Here is a 13,922-nt window from a genome sequence, read left to right as displayed (position 1 = left end):
CAATGGTGTGATATTAGCGTTTACGCAGTAGATTACATTCAGACTGTAGCTACTGTATTCCTTCAAATCAAACCTTTTTCATTTTAGCTAAAATAAAACCATTTGATAGAAAAAAATGAAACACTTTGGTTCTTCATTTCATACAAAATTGATGTCTAAATGCTTTGCTTAGAACCCTTTTTACATTTAAGTTGTAAGAAAACTAGAAATTCTACTTCAAGATATATGAAATGTTTTAGAAAATAATGAATAATGAGCCAATCGGGTATTTTATTTTCAGCGCAACAAATTACCCCGAACTGAGAATCAACTGTAATGATAATAGTAATAACGATGATAGATATTTATTTAAAGTAAAGTACAGAAAGTAACAAAAACTAGTAAGTTGATTATTTTCACTGGCATCCACTGAAATTGACATGCTAAAAACTATGGATCCACTCATGTATACGGTCAGTGTTTATTCTTACCTTTCTCAGCCACCTTGCTTTATCTGGTCACTTTTTGTTAGGCTTAATAGGTATTCTAAACTGGTCCTTAATAGTATAATTTGAAGCTCTAAAAGATAATAGAATTTGTTTATAGTTTGTCAATAACATACGTGAATGCTTCCTGTTGCTTTTTTAGTCCTCTTAACCCTGGTGGTCAGAGGTAATTCACACAGAAATGATTGAATTTTAAAATCAATTTTTTTTAAGTTAAAGCCATTTTAAAGTGTGCTGCACTACCCACAGCTTGGTACAAATATTTTTTGGACATATTATATTATGGTCAATGTAGTAAATTCTGTTTTCTTACGTTTTGTTTTCCCACCTGGAAAATTAGACTGTGGGTACAGATGAATAGTTGTAAAATTTCATTCTATATGTACTGCTAGGTTATAATTTATTAAATAATCCAGTTTAAAGGGGTTTTTTTCTGTCTGTTTTTTTTTGTCTTGAGGCAATAAAATCTTTTTGATATTCTGAAAATTGATTGTTTGCAGTTATGTTATTCAGTAATAAAATTCTTAAAGTATATACAAATTAGCGTTGCATATTTTCTCTTTATGTTTAGTTATATATAAAAAATTTTACAAAAAATGACACGTACAAAACAGCAAGCAAGAAGGTATGTAGTTGATTTTAAAAAAGCCAGTTTTTCAAAATAATATATTCAAATAATAAAACAACAACCTCAGGCATTTAAATTTGTTTGTTAAAAATAAAATATGTGTTATTGCATTAAAAATGCGTTTGGTTAAACTTTGGCCGTCATATAAACATAATTTTTACTACTTTCCAAAAATGTTTGTCCTAACATTTCATTCTTTTTTCCTGACTTGTCATTGTTTATTATCAATCTTGCTTCAAACATTGTGGCATGCTGAGATTGTTACCATATTTCTTTAGAGGTCGCATGAGGTCAGGTTTTGGACCGCCCATGATGGGTCCATATGGGCATCCTAACATGGGTGGACCAATGGGAATGGGTAGTGGAGGTCCAATGGGAATGCAGGGTGGTCCACCAAGACAGAACCCAAACAAGTTTATGGTAAACCATCAGTCTTTCGATCCATTAATGGCTGATTCACATTTTGGTCGTGCAACTGAGGAGCTTGAAGATACTGAATTAAGTGCTGCACTACTCAAAAAGACTCAAGAGCTTACACCATCAGTTAGTGAACAAAGTTCAGTGCAAAATTTAGTAGCTAAGGTAAATATGATACCTTGTTGTTGCTGTTGTTGCTGTTGTTGTTGTTGTCGTTTTTCTTGTTCTTGTTGTTGTTGTTATTATTGTTGTTGCTGCTGCTGATATTGTGCTTGTTGTTCTTTTTTGGCTGTTGTGAATAATGCTTTTTTAGTGTCTGGAAAGCCATGGAAAACTATACATGACAAGACATATCAGGGGAAATGTGATAACTAATATTTCAGGGTTTAACTCTCAACTTGTTCATCGTTAAACTATATATTAATTCAACTAAATTTATTGTCATTTTTGATTAAAGTAAAAAAAAAAGTATGAAAATAATTATGCCTTAAGTGAAATACGCATGATTTTCTTATTGCTAGACAAGTGATTCCAAATTTTCCCTTTGTCCAAAACCAAAAATTTGACAAGAGATACATGTAAATTATGTGGAAAAGACATGGTGATTAAAGATATCCAAAGTTAAAATCATATAAACTGGATAAAAAATTGAAACAAAAAACAGAATTTTCTTTGTAAAAATATTTCGAACTGTTAAAACTGATATATTCAATTTTTGCTTTTACATATCTGGTTTTATCATAGGCGCATCATATATTTACTTTTTTTAGGTAGAGTCTGTTTTGGAAGGCTTGATCTTGGCACCATTAGGATTAAACATACCAGTTGATGAAGTTCGAACTGTTGGTTCATACAAAAAAGGCACAATGCTTGCAGGACACCCTGTGGCCGACTTAGTTGTAATACTTAAAGGAACACCAACTGGTAAGTAGATATTAATGGCACACCCAACTCGTTAATTAGTAATATGCATAGTGCTTTCCCAATTGTCCGTTTTCGGGCTCTTTGGAAGTTTTACCTGGAAGTTTGCACATTCTTCTCTTAATCTGTATCCCAATTTACTTCTTTTATTTTATGTTCCCTTATTTCAAAGGCCAGCTTTCAAAAAAAATCTGTCAGAAAACAAATGATACAAAAGAAATATATTTTTTGCATTAGAAGAAGAAACATTATAATACATTAGTGAAAGTTGAAGTTGATATTAAACAATAGTAAAACCATGCAATCTCCTCACTTGTGGCATAAACATCTTTTACAAAACTGTACAAAATCTCAAACATCCTCATTTCTGTTTGCTACAATTTAAATTTAAAAAAAAGAACTTAGTAACCCTGTTAAACTTAGGCACTGCTCTTAGTTAACCTTTGCTATACTGCTTGGCACTTAGTGACTGGAAAAGTTCGATGCGTACACCAACTTTCAACACTATGTAATGTCCGTCATACACTCCGCTGAGCATTACTTTAATTTAACCCAATTTTACTCAAAGACCTTTGCTTTCCAATCCTGCAAAGTTTTTCTGATTTTTTTGCAACCGAATCAAATTGTCAGCATACAGCATTTCCAGGGTAGACTACTGTTGCATTCTTTTGGTAATGCTTCTAGCACACAGTGACAAAATGCATGAAAGTGTTAGGACAAATGTTTCTTAATTTTGCTACATAGAAGTCTTCTTGTTATGGTTTAGCTGCAGACATAGAAAATCTAGCGAAGAAAGTTCAGGAAAAACTCAAAGAAGCAGTTCCCAACGAAGGTAGCTGAAATCTATTTGTAAATATTCAATTCACATGTGTTTGCTGCAATTAACATCATTATATTTTTATGGGATACCTTTTTTTATCAATGACCTCTTTATGTTTCAGATTTTCCAACACAAGCGAATGAAGGTGGATTTAACACAACATCAAGCGAGGGTGCTCTTGTAAGAGTACTTGTCACAACTTTACCAAAAAACTTATTTGAAGTTGATGCAGAGAAGCATGTCGATGTGAAACTCCTAGAAGGTGCACTTGCGACAATTCGACACGCAAGGTGGTTCGAGGAGAACGCTTCACATACAACTGTTCGTGTGCTTGTACGGATCCTAAAGGATTTAAAGAAACGTTTTGCTGGCTTAGCGGGATTAACTCCATGGCTTATCGACCTTCTGGTAAAAATGACCTGCTAATAATTATACAGTTACAGCATACATGTTTCACTTAACTGGCCTATGCAGACCATTAAATTAGAAAGAAACAATTTTGTTTCTTTACCTTTTGATTGGTCATTTTTTCTCTAATTTTGTGGCCTATACAGGCCACTAAATTAGAAAAATGCATTAACATATTCACCACTGAAAGGAGTAGAAGGTAATGAGCTTAATGATGGCCTAATAAAAGACAACTAACAAGAATACCAAAATCTGCGTCAGATACAATGATTAGCTCGTAATTGTAACAATTTGACTTGGTTTATGAGTAGGCGTAAAGATTTGTAAAAAGAAAAATAGAGTTAAATATGCATTACAAACTTATAATTTAGATTCCTTCCAGGTTGAAAATAAATTATAAGTAAATTAAAGTAGCTCATGTGGTCACTTCGTAACAATTTTTTGGCGTATAAGTCTACTGCACTGGGAAAACTGTGCTCTTTTGTCCAATAAATGTGAACAAAAACAAAGGATTTGTGGGCAGGGACTGTAGCTTCAAAAGCTTAGCAATGATTTTAATTGAAACCTGATCTAAAATCAATTTGTTTTTCTTTGAAACCAAATGTATGTATCTTGTTTTTTAATTTGTTTCATATATTTGTCTTGATTATATTTTTCATTTTTTTGCAGGCTTTCAAAAGCGCTACACTACCGTCCAACAATCACGACCCGTTACCTATAAATGTCGCATTTAGGTAACGTTTCCACATTTTCTTGCTAAGCATCGATTTGCCATCGTAAAAATTTTAGAATATGTATGGTTTTTCTAGTTAATAAACAAATTTCCTTATTTTTAAAGTTTTAATTTTTTGGTTGTATCTTTAATTTTGAAGTTATTGCGAATTTCTGTACATAGGCGATCACTCCAGCTGCTATCAGCAGGATGTTTCTTACCCGGGTCAGTTGGTATGATTGACCCTTGCGAGAGCGGACAAGTGCGTGCACATAGTGTACTTGGTTTGGAAGAACAAGATCTGCTCTGTTTAACTGCACAGACGTTACTTCGAACACTTTCGCACGGTAAGTGATTTATTGTTTGCTTCTGTATTCCTTTTATCTAACCAGCCTTGAAAACCTAAAAAAGACTGGAAAATTTAAAATAATTGATTGGGTTTTAGAAAATCTGGAGAAATAGCTATTTAAAAACAACCACGAAATGCAGACCATTTTTATAATAATCCTAAAAGTCTATATAAAAAAATCTCTATCATGTTCTTTCTCATGCGGAATGCTGATTCAATGATTGAATAAAAGTTTTTGTAAGTACTGATTTATGATCGATTACATTCATCCCTCCCTTTATTTTGGAACCATTTTTAAATTTTTGCAGCTGAAATCAACTGATGATTCAACATTTTTTTGAACACTGAAAATCGCAAAATCGACCTGAAATTTTTACTTAATTTTTCTGTAAAAGTCCTGATAGAAAGCCCTGAAATTTTGTTGCCCCACTTGCAAGCGTTGAGAAATCTAAAAGTATAACGAAGTCCGCCATGCTTTTATAAAACGTTTTATAAACCGATTTATTTTTCGTCTCGAAGGAAACATGACTCATTTATACGTTGGTTTAGACCAGCTGCTCAAATTAAAAGCTGTTAGTTTTTGTTGCTGCGCAGATGTGGAGAAGGTGGCTCTCTTCATTAAAACTCATTGTTCATTCCATTTAAAGGAGTGCTACATGTTTCGTTTTTCTCTCTTCCATCTGTTTACTCTCTATTTAAATTTTACATTAGTATTGTTAAAAAACAATATTTTTAGATGTAAATACAGAGTTTAAAAAAAACACACGACGTTTTAAAAGTTATGTAGCAACGTCAAAAAAAACTTTTTTCACGTTGCGTATACCAAATTGTCAGATATTTTTTCCTCTTCTCCTCCAGCTTTCTCGTAGCGGTATAAAAACCAATATTAAAAAAACCAAAAAAAAAACACATTCTGGCGTTGATCGGCAGCAGCATAGAACAGCTGCAATTGAGAAATTGAGAAAATAGATTCATATTTTGCTGTTAACTGAAGGGGTCTGACTACTAATTTAAATTGGAGTATATTTATGAATATGAAAAATGATTTTAACGTTCCTTTGTCTAAAAAAATGTATAAAAATGAATGAAGGATGCGTTGTCTCGCTCGCCCGCTCTTTCTTTTATGTTTTCTCAAAGTTGTAAAAACGTTTTTTTGCTCCATAAGTATATTTTTTTCTCAGATTCAGGCCAAACCGCTGTCTGCAGCACAGTAGGTGTATATCTCAAATCAGGTGTATATTTCCAATCAGGAGGTCCATGGCTCGGTACACACCTTAGGCATATGTGGTGATTTTTCCTATTATAAATAAATGGAGCAATCCATAAGGGAAATTGGGTAGGCAAAACCGATGTTTACCTAATGCGTACATTAAGAACACAGGAACTAGTTTATAACAGTGTTTTCAACGTTTCTTGTATAAAAATTTAAAAATAATAATTTTCCAATTGTTTATAGGTGCGCACAATGAAATTCTGGGTGTGGACAACCAACCCGCAATTGCATTAGACACGGACATTACATCTTGGGGAGGTACTATCGTTACACCAGGTCAGCCTGCATACAATAAAGAGGAGCACAAGAAAGAGTCTTTGCTCCTGCAAGAGGCTGAAGATAAAGAGCAAACTGCATCAATGGAAACTTCTGCATCGACAACTGAGACAACATCCTAAGGAAGGGTGAGAACTTTTTGAACTTATTGTATATTATATTTTTATGCTTTTGTAGTCTATTTTTTATATATATAAAAAACTTTCCCTTCCCCTTATTCACCACGTGATTTTTCTCGTCCTTCTCGTCTTGTCGTCTAAAGGCGGGTTTTTACTCAAACAAATGCGGTCGAATCAATCGGTCTAGACGTCTATGTGGTATAATTTCTTGCACCTTGATTTTTTTAGTGGTCCTTCAATTACACGCCATTTTTCGGAAATTGCGGGGAATGAACTTATTGAATCGTTTTGTAGCCCCTTTTATTATTGTCAATCTCTAAAATCGCACTTTCAGGCAGACAATGAGATATATTTTTTATCAGCGATCAATTTTTTTTCTTTTTATTCATAGGATGACGATCTAGCTGCCGCTGGTTTTGTGACATACACCTTTTACCTCAAGCTTTTCGAACCATGTAAATTATATTCTATAAACATATTGCTTGTACATTCGTATTATTTTTTATTCTGTTTTATTATTATTTTTTCCTAGGCGTCAGCGCATATTTTTCTGTTTAGCATGCCAGTTTTTTAAGACGGTACATGTGAAAATTTACCCAGCATTTTTTACGTCGTCAAAAGCCTTATTTACTAATTATTTTTAAGCATCGCCCTGGCCTTTTTTGTGGAGTATTATTAAATATGTCATTGGACTTATTTACCGAGTATCTTTAGCTTCCTCACTGGCCTTATCGTGTATACGCGCCCGGGATGGCAGTTTACAACATAAATTAAAAGATCCAAAAAGCGTGGTCTGTAATGGAGTAAGTACCAATGGAAACAATAATCAGACAACTTAGTTCCCACAGCCCTTTATCTCTAAATATGATAAAGCAAAAGTAAAGAAAAGTTCATTTCATTAGGTAAGACAAACAGCGGCACACATGACATTGCGGCGTCCCAACATTCCCTGGGAACAAGGTTTGTTTTGTATTCATGATTCCCTCTTTATTTATTCAAGATGACGATTTCTATTGGCTACAACACAACATTGCCAAACGCAACCAGGTTTTATTTCTCCAATCAGCATATTTGAAAACACCAACCTCGATCCTTTGATTAAAACACAACCTTGTTTCAAGGGGTTTTTAATGTCGAGTGAGGAAGATATAGACGCATTGGTAACGAGGTCGATAATACATACTTTTGTCAATCAAACGAAACGGTGCAATATTAATACTGACAGGAATTACTTTATGGGTTATCCTCATTATTAGAATAAATTTAGAAAAGAAACAGCGAGTGACCGAGTAGTAATTTATAACATAAAAAAGAGAGAATATGATCAAGATCGAATATCCCAGACCAGAGTCAACTGCACTTTACACAACCCCATCCCGGGGGCATCTTTTCTGACATCATGACGGCGATACTTACGTTCCGGATACAAAGAAAAGATGCAAGATGCTCTGGGGAACATGGTTAAACTTTACACAGTTCTAGGAAAACCTTTACAGATTAACCCAAGCCATGTGAAGAAAATTTGGGAAATTTGGATGTTGTACTTAGTTGTCTGGTAGAGCGCGGAGCCTGATTGGGTCTGCGTAGCTTAAAATGAGCATACATACTCTAGGACTCCCCATCTAAGCCATAGCCCCTCCTGGAAATAATGAGGGTGTATACATTCTTTGATATTTGTGGGAGGAGCCATGCGAAATATGCACATTTATCTATCGTTTATCTCTTCTGAAAAACAGGTAAATCGTTAAAAAAAAATTTTATGGGATTTTATTCTATGATTTTTAGAAACAATGTTTTTCAAATTTATCCTTAACCGACAACTGATTCATGACTGAGGTAAAGCACTCAATTTGGCTGTTGAGAAAAGTTTGAATGTAATGTGGTTAGAAGAATACAAACGATTTTTAGCAGGCCAGCTTTGTAAAATATTTATTTGCGAGTTATAATACTTAGACTATTAGCCGTGAAAAGATATTTTTTATAAAAAATCTCGTTGGGAGAACAAACGTATTTTTCCTTTTATTCTGTGGTGAAAACTCCACGCCAGAGAGCTAGCAAAAACAACTAATTTTTTCCATCTTGTACTTTTCTTTTTTCCTCACCACCAACCCCCGTGAGTTCTTCGTGCCGTGTGCGAGGTAAAATCAATAAATCAATATTATTTCGAGGTTCAATAACTCGGCACGTTAGGTGCCGATTACGAAATATTCAGCTTTTGCGTTAAAGTAACCAAGCTACTACGCATTTCTTATTGGGCACCTATACATGTTCGTAATTTGCCGAAGAAAAGTTGTGCGCTTCCTTTCTCAAGAGAAGGTGTGGAAGGTGAAAGCATCCATCGCTGTCGCAAGTCGTTTAAGACGTAGAAAAACATACTAAAAAAATACGAAAATGTCAGACAAAGAAGCATTAATTCAAAAAGCTAAGCTTGCTGAGCAAGCTGAAAGGTATAATGTGTTAATTTCCTTTGTGTTATTTACGAAATAGAGAATTTCTTTTTCGTTGTGTATTTTTCACCTGTCAAATAACAAAATGACAAGCTGTCTTGGTAAGTAGTCAATATGGATGGTCATTCAATATAATTACAGAAAATATTTATAGAAGCTTTTTATTGTTTTTGCCTTTATAAGCTGAATTATGTCATTTTGTCATAACCTCTAGCTCTCTAGCTATATGTTGATTGCCATTGATTTGGTGATTTTTTCCTAAGCTGTGGAATTAAAGTTAACCTCCTACCCAAATTAATTTGTCCTAAATTGGTTCATATCATTGTTGGATTAATGCAGTAAGCATTTATTTTAACTATTTGGGAGTTACCAATCGTAAAATTACAAATATTCAGTGCCTTTCTTCATCACATTTTAAGCAGTCCTTTTTAAAACAGACTAGTTTACTGAAGGACAAAAAAATGTGTGATTCAACATCAGATAAAAAGAATAACAATAATTGTTGGTGATCATGTTAGTTGCAATTCAATTCAACAAAAGTTGTCTTTCTGCCTTCATTGCTTCTTTAAAAATATTAGCCTAATTGACTAAACTGTCTGTGGAGTTATCAAAATCAGTTTTCTTGTACTTTTTTAAGGTTAATGCCGTCCTTCGCAATTGTTTTTTTATATTAGGTATGATGATATGGCTAAGGCTATGAACGAAGTTACCAAAATGGGTGGTGATCCCTTAAATACAGAAGAGAGAAATTTGTTGTCAGTTGCTTATAAGAATATTGTTGGTGCTAAAAGATCGTCATGGAGGGTCATTTCAAGTATCGAACAAAAAGCTACAGATAAACAGGTAAATATGCAGGAATGTAAATGTCTGAAAATATTTTAAAAACTCCATTCCTGTAAATTCAAATTCAGATCCTTAAAAAAGGTCTCTTTACCTCCAATGACTGAAATCCATCATGTGATGTCTATTTTTTTAAATATTCTTCTAGGAATTAGCCGTAGAATACAGAAAAAAAATTGAAAAAGAACTACATGAAGTGTGCAACGAGGTCCTAAAACTACTTAAAGACCATTTGGTACAGCCAGCTGTTGATAGTTCTTCGGAAGGTTCAGCACAAGCTGAGTCAGCAGTGTTTTATTTAAAAATGAAGGGAGATTACTTCAGGTAAATCTCTAAAATAATTGTATTACGTGTTATGTGATTATGTAGGCATGTGTACAAAAAGCATATGAAAATATGTTTATTTTACATGGCTGATGAATTTATTTAGGTAATTACTGCCAGTCAAAATAAACACCTCTGACATTCTAAAAAAAAGGCTTGATTATGAGAACTTCATTTCCTCCTAAAAATATGTTTTTAGCGTTTTCTCCTATATACCTGTGGCCTTATCTTTATTCTGTGTCTTTGTAATGCCTTTGGCTCGTTTTAGTTATGAGTTTGTTTACAATAGTCTGGAAGCTATATAATTTTACAACATCCAAGATATATAGTAATCGAGACATTCAAATAATCAGGAGAAAATTCAGGTATATCCTTCCCTCTAAGGCAACAATATCAATTTACTGTATCTCTCAAACAGTTTACAAAATCTTGCGCATGATGGCTACCCTGAAAAAGAATTTTCCCTTCCTGCAGTTACTACTGGCATATCGCTAAGTAAGTCATGACTCGCTTTTCATTAGGCTTTTCACAACCAGAACCTCTGACTGATGGGTGCAATAATCATACAAAAGGGCACCAAAAACTTTTGTTATGGGGACAGCACCTAGCTATTTTAATAAAACATCCATTGCCACTAAGTAAATAAGCTTTTATCCTACATACACCAGGATAAGATTCGACCACTCCTTGTTTCCCACAGAAGACATTCCAAATGATTCAGTTAGTCACGTTCCATCGGTACAGTTTAAGTTTTGAGGCGAACCATGTAGGGTGTACTCTGACCTTTCAGAAGTTTAGATCACTTGCAGAAGCTTTGCTCATCTTGTTTGCAGTGACCAGTGAAGAAATTATAAAATCAAATTTTGTCTATTTCATGGTTGAGTTGCACAACAACCTATGTATTCTGCATTTTGGTGATTCTTTCCTATAGCGAAAATCCTTTCTTCTCAATCTGTGATTATTTCCATTCTGCTCATGTCGTAGTTTTGAGGAGTTGGCAATTGGTTGTTCCCTGCATTTGGTGGTACAACACAGCACCGATGCCATCAGGACAGAATGAATGGTTTTTTGGGATCATTTGCTTTTAACCTTCGTTTTTAAGGCATAGGGCTTTCATAGAATTGTACAAAATGTCAGAAACCGCTTTACCAAGAGGATTAACACAATACCTACTGTACGTTTTTAGTTTCATTTTCATTTGTTGCAAAGATGTATATTAAGTTGAATATGGTCTCGACTATAACTGTCATCGAGGCATCTGTGTCGATTTCCATACTCTTTTTGATTCCATCTATGACTATCTTTGCCATGATTGGTTTTACAACAGATACTTTTATGTCCAGGTTAATTTCCATTGACTGCTTTAGGACGGCTTCCATGGTAATGGCGATTTCTGTTGCTTGTGTCAAAGTTCATCTCAAGTGAATTTAATGTTTTGTATGCCACGTATAAATCGGTCTCTGATCATGTCCTCAAGTGTTGACTGAAGTCACAATATGAGTTGTCAGAGTTTGGCTATATATGACGAAATACTTTCCGTTGGGCGTTGAATTCTGATGCACATCGCTGGCTTTGTTTAGTGCTACCAAACCTTTGAAAAGTTTGTAGGTCTTCAGGCATTTTCTTTCCTATGTCTGCTATATTGTTGGCATTGCAGAACTGCTCCAATCCACATAATCTTTCCATGTTTTTTTGTGTTGTCAAATTTATTAATTTTTTTTAATGTGCTGGCCATGTTTTGACCTTTGTCGCCAATGATATAGGGTGTAGGGAGCAAAACCTGTGTACTTGTCCACAGGCTTTAGAACCACTACTCAACTGAAGATATTTCCGTAGTAGGCCTCTATAATTCAGTGAAATAATAAAAATCTCTATAACAGGAATCCACCAAATCCCGGCAAAAAAATATTCCTTACCAATTCCTTACCAATTCTTGAAGTTTTGTTTGAAATAAGATTTATTTTACATAAAATATGTCTGTGAAAATATTTTGTGTTACAAGAAAAACTAACCTCTTTTTTGTTTTGTAGATATTTGGCTGAAGTTGCAGACAGGGATGAGAAAGAGAAGGTTGTAGATGAAGCTGATGGTGCATACAAGCAGGCATTTGATATCAGTGAAAAAGAATTAAAATCTACAAATCCAATCCGTCTTGGTCTTGCTCTGAATTATTCAGTGTTTCACTATGAAATTCGTAGCCAGCCAAACGAAGCATGCCAGCTTGCAAAGAAAGCATTTGATGATGCTATTGCTCAATTGGACAGCCTCCCTGAAGATTCATACAAAGACAGTACCTTGATAATGCAACTGCTGCGTGACAATTTGACGTTGTGGACAGCTGATCAACAAGATGGAGAACCCGATGCCGAGTGAATATGAACTTGAGAAATATGTAAAAAATTATGCTAGGCCATTTGATAAAAATTAACTTTTAAAAAAAAATTGGAAGTGATGATGATAATGAAAAGAGATACCAACAGTGGGAAGAAAGTGGTTTTTATTACGTAATGAATACTATATATATATGACAAGGTAGCCTATATATTTTTATTGTGATTTTGCCCTAATAAGTTCCTTATTTCTCTTGCTACTTTTGTAGAGTTTTTATCAGCATGGAAATGAAAGGTTGCGTAACTGACAGGACCAGCTCATTGTATTGTTTTTTTTGGTTGAAAACGACAACCAGAACCTTTTGTACGTATTTTTCCTCAATAAATCACCGAGACGTTTCTGTTTTAAAAAAATCGATTTTGTTGTATTTAAGTTTACGGATATCTATACTTTCTGTATTTTTACACTTCATGAGAAAATATGGTAATGAAACTTAGGGTTTGTGTTAGTTTTTACTATATACATGTGTTCGAAAAAAACTTCGTTGAATGGTACGATTTTTGTGCGACTTTTATTTTCAACTTATTTTGCATTACAAGCATATTAACTGAGCAAAGTGGTTTGCGCAGGCTGACCATGCAAACAAATAATTATGAAATTAAAAATGATTGTCAATGAAAAAAACGTCAGAAAACTCCTGAAATTTCAGTAATTGCCCTGAGGCTTAAGGTGTCCGCAAATGCGTCAAACATTTCATCAAACTAGCGAGTTTAAAAATTTTGATGCATTTGAGTTGAACCATCAAACACGATTTATTTCGAAAAAATGAGAAGAGAAGAAAAAAATTGAGTTTTGCTGTTTGACGCATTTGAGTCGAATTTCATCAAACAGTCATTTTTAATAACCGCGATAAGTGCAAAAACATCAACAGTGGAGGGGCTTTCGAACGTTTCATCAGCATTCACGGGTTTGGTTCCACCAAGTCTCTCCTTAGGCAAAATTAAGTCCAAAATTTTGGTTAATATTAACTCAAAATCAACAAAATCCATTCGGAACATTTCTCGGAATCCAAATGGATCTTCGATTTTTAGTTCCTTTACAATGTAATTAAAGTATCCCTTTTCATCTCTTCGTTTTATCTAGCTGTGTGTTTTTCCTCGATGTGGCTTTTCATCATCAGAATCCATAAGCTCACTCAAAATCAGAAGTTTCGCCATATCAGCCGCCGTTTTGAAATGTTGTAAATGAATAGGCCTTCAATATTTTAGAATGTTTTGATAAAACGTGTTTGACGAATTGACACAATGGGAAAATTCGATTTCATCAAACATCCGCAGTGTGATGAAATTTTCATCTAACAGTTTGATGAGCTGTTTGATGAACAGTTTGACGCATTTGAGCCCGTCTTTAGAAGCTATTGTTTATTTGACCAACTTCATAAACATACAAAACACTAAGGATGGGTGAGGATGGTTTTCCACTGCATGTTTTAGTTTGTATGTTTCGTACCCCTAACACTCGCATTTATGCTTTGCGCCCCCGCGGTTTGTTGACCAATGCTAAAGTCGCTAG

At 34.2% G+C, this 13,922-nt stretch overlaps 2 protein-coding genes across 2 annotated transcripts; both read left to right on the top strand.

Moving 5' to 3' along the window:
- Positions 1–1,027: 1,027 nt before the first annotated feature.
- Positions 1,028–6,906, top strand: LOC130628766 (interleukin enhancer-binding factor 2 homolog). Its single transcript, XM_057441770.1, has 9 exons — positions 1,028–1,110; positions 1,392–1,695; positions 2,301–2,454; positions 3,218–3,283; positions 3,393–3,679; positions 4,349–4,413; positions 4,575–4,738; positions 6,197–6,417; positions 6,800–6,906. The coding sequence occupies exons 1-8, from the start codon at positions 1,082–1,084 to the stop codon at positions 6,409–6,411; spliced, it is 1,284 nt and encodes a 427-aa protein (XP_057297753.1). The 5' UTR covers positions 1,028–1,081; the 3' UTR covers positions 6,412–6,417; positions 6,800–6,906.
- Positions 6,907–8,680: 1,774 nt separating this feature from the next.
- On the top strand, positions 8,681–12,907 carry LOC130628765 (14-3-3 protein zeta/delta-like). Its single transcript, XM_057441769.1, has 4 exons — positions 8,681–8,855; positions 9,530–9,698; positions 9,844–10,019; positions 12,050–12,907. Exons 1-4 carry the CDS (start codon positions 8,800–8,802, stop codon positions 12,390–12,392), a joined length of 744 nt encoding a protein of 247 aa, XP_057297752.1. The 5' UTR covers positions 8,681–8,799; the 3' UTR covers positions 12,393–12,907.
- The last annotated feature ends 1,015 nt before the right edge of the window (positions 12,908–13,922 follow it).

The sequence above is a fragment of the Hydractinia symbiolongicarpus genome, chromosome 15 (genome assembly GCF_029227915.1).
Source record: "Hydractinia symbiolongicarpus strain clone_291-10 chromosome 15, HSymV2.1, whole genome shotgun sequence".
Lineage (NCBI taxonomy): Eukaryota > Metazoa > Cnidaria > Hydrozoa > Anthoathecata > Hydractiniidae > Hydractinia > Hydractinia symbiolongicarpus.
Note: the sequence above shows the minus strand (reverse complement) of the source record. Positions and strands in the feature narration are given on the sequence as shown.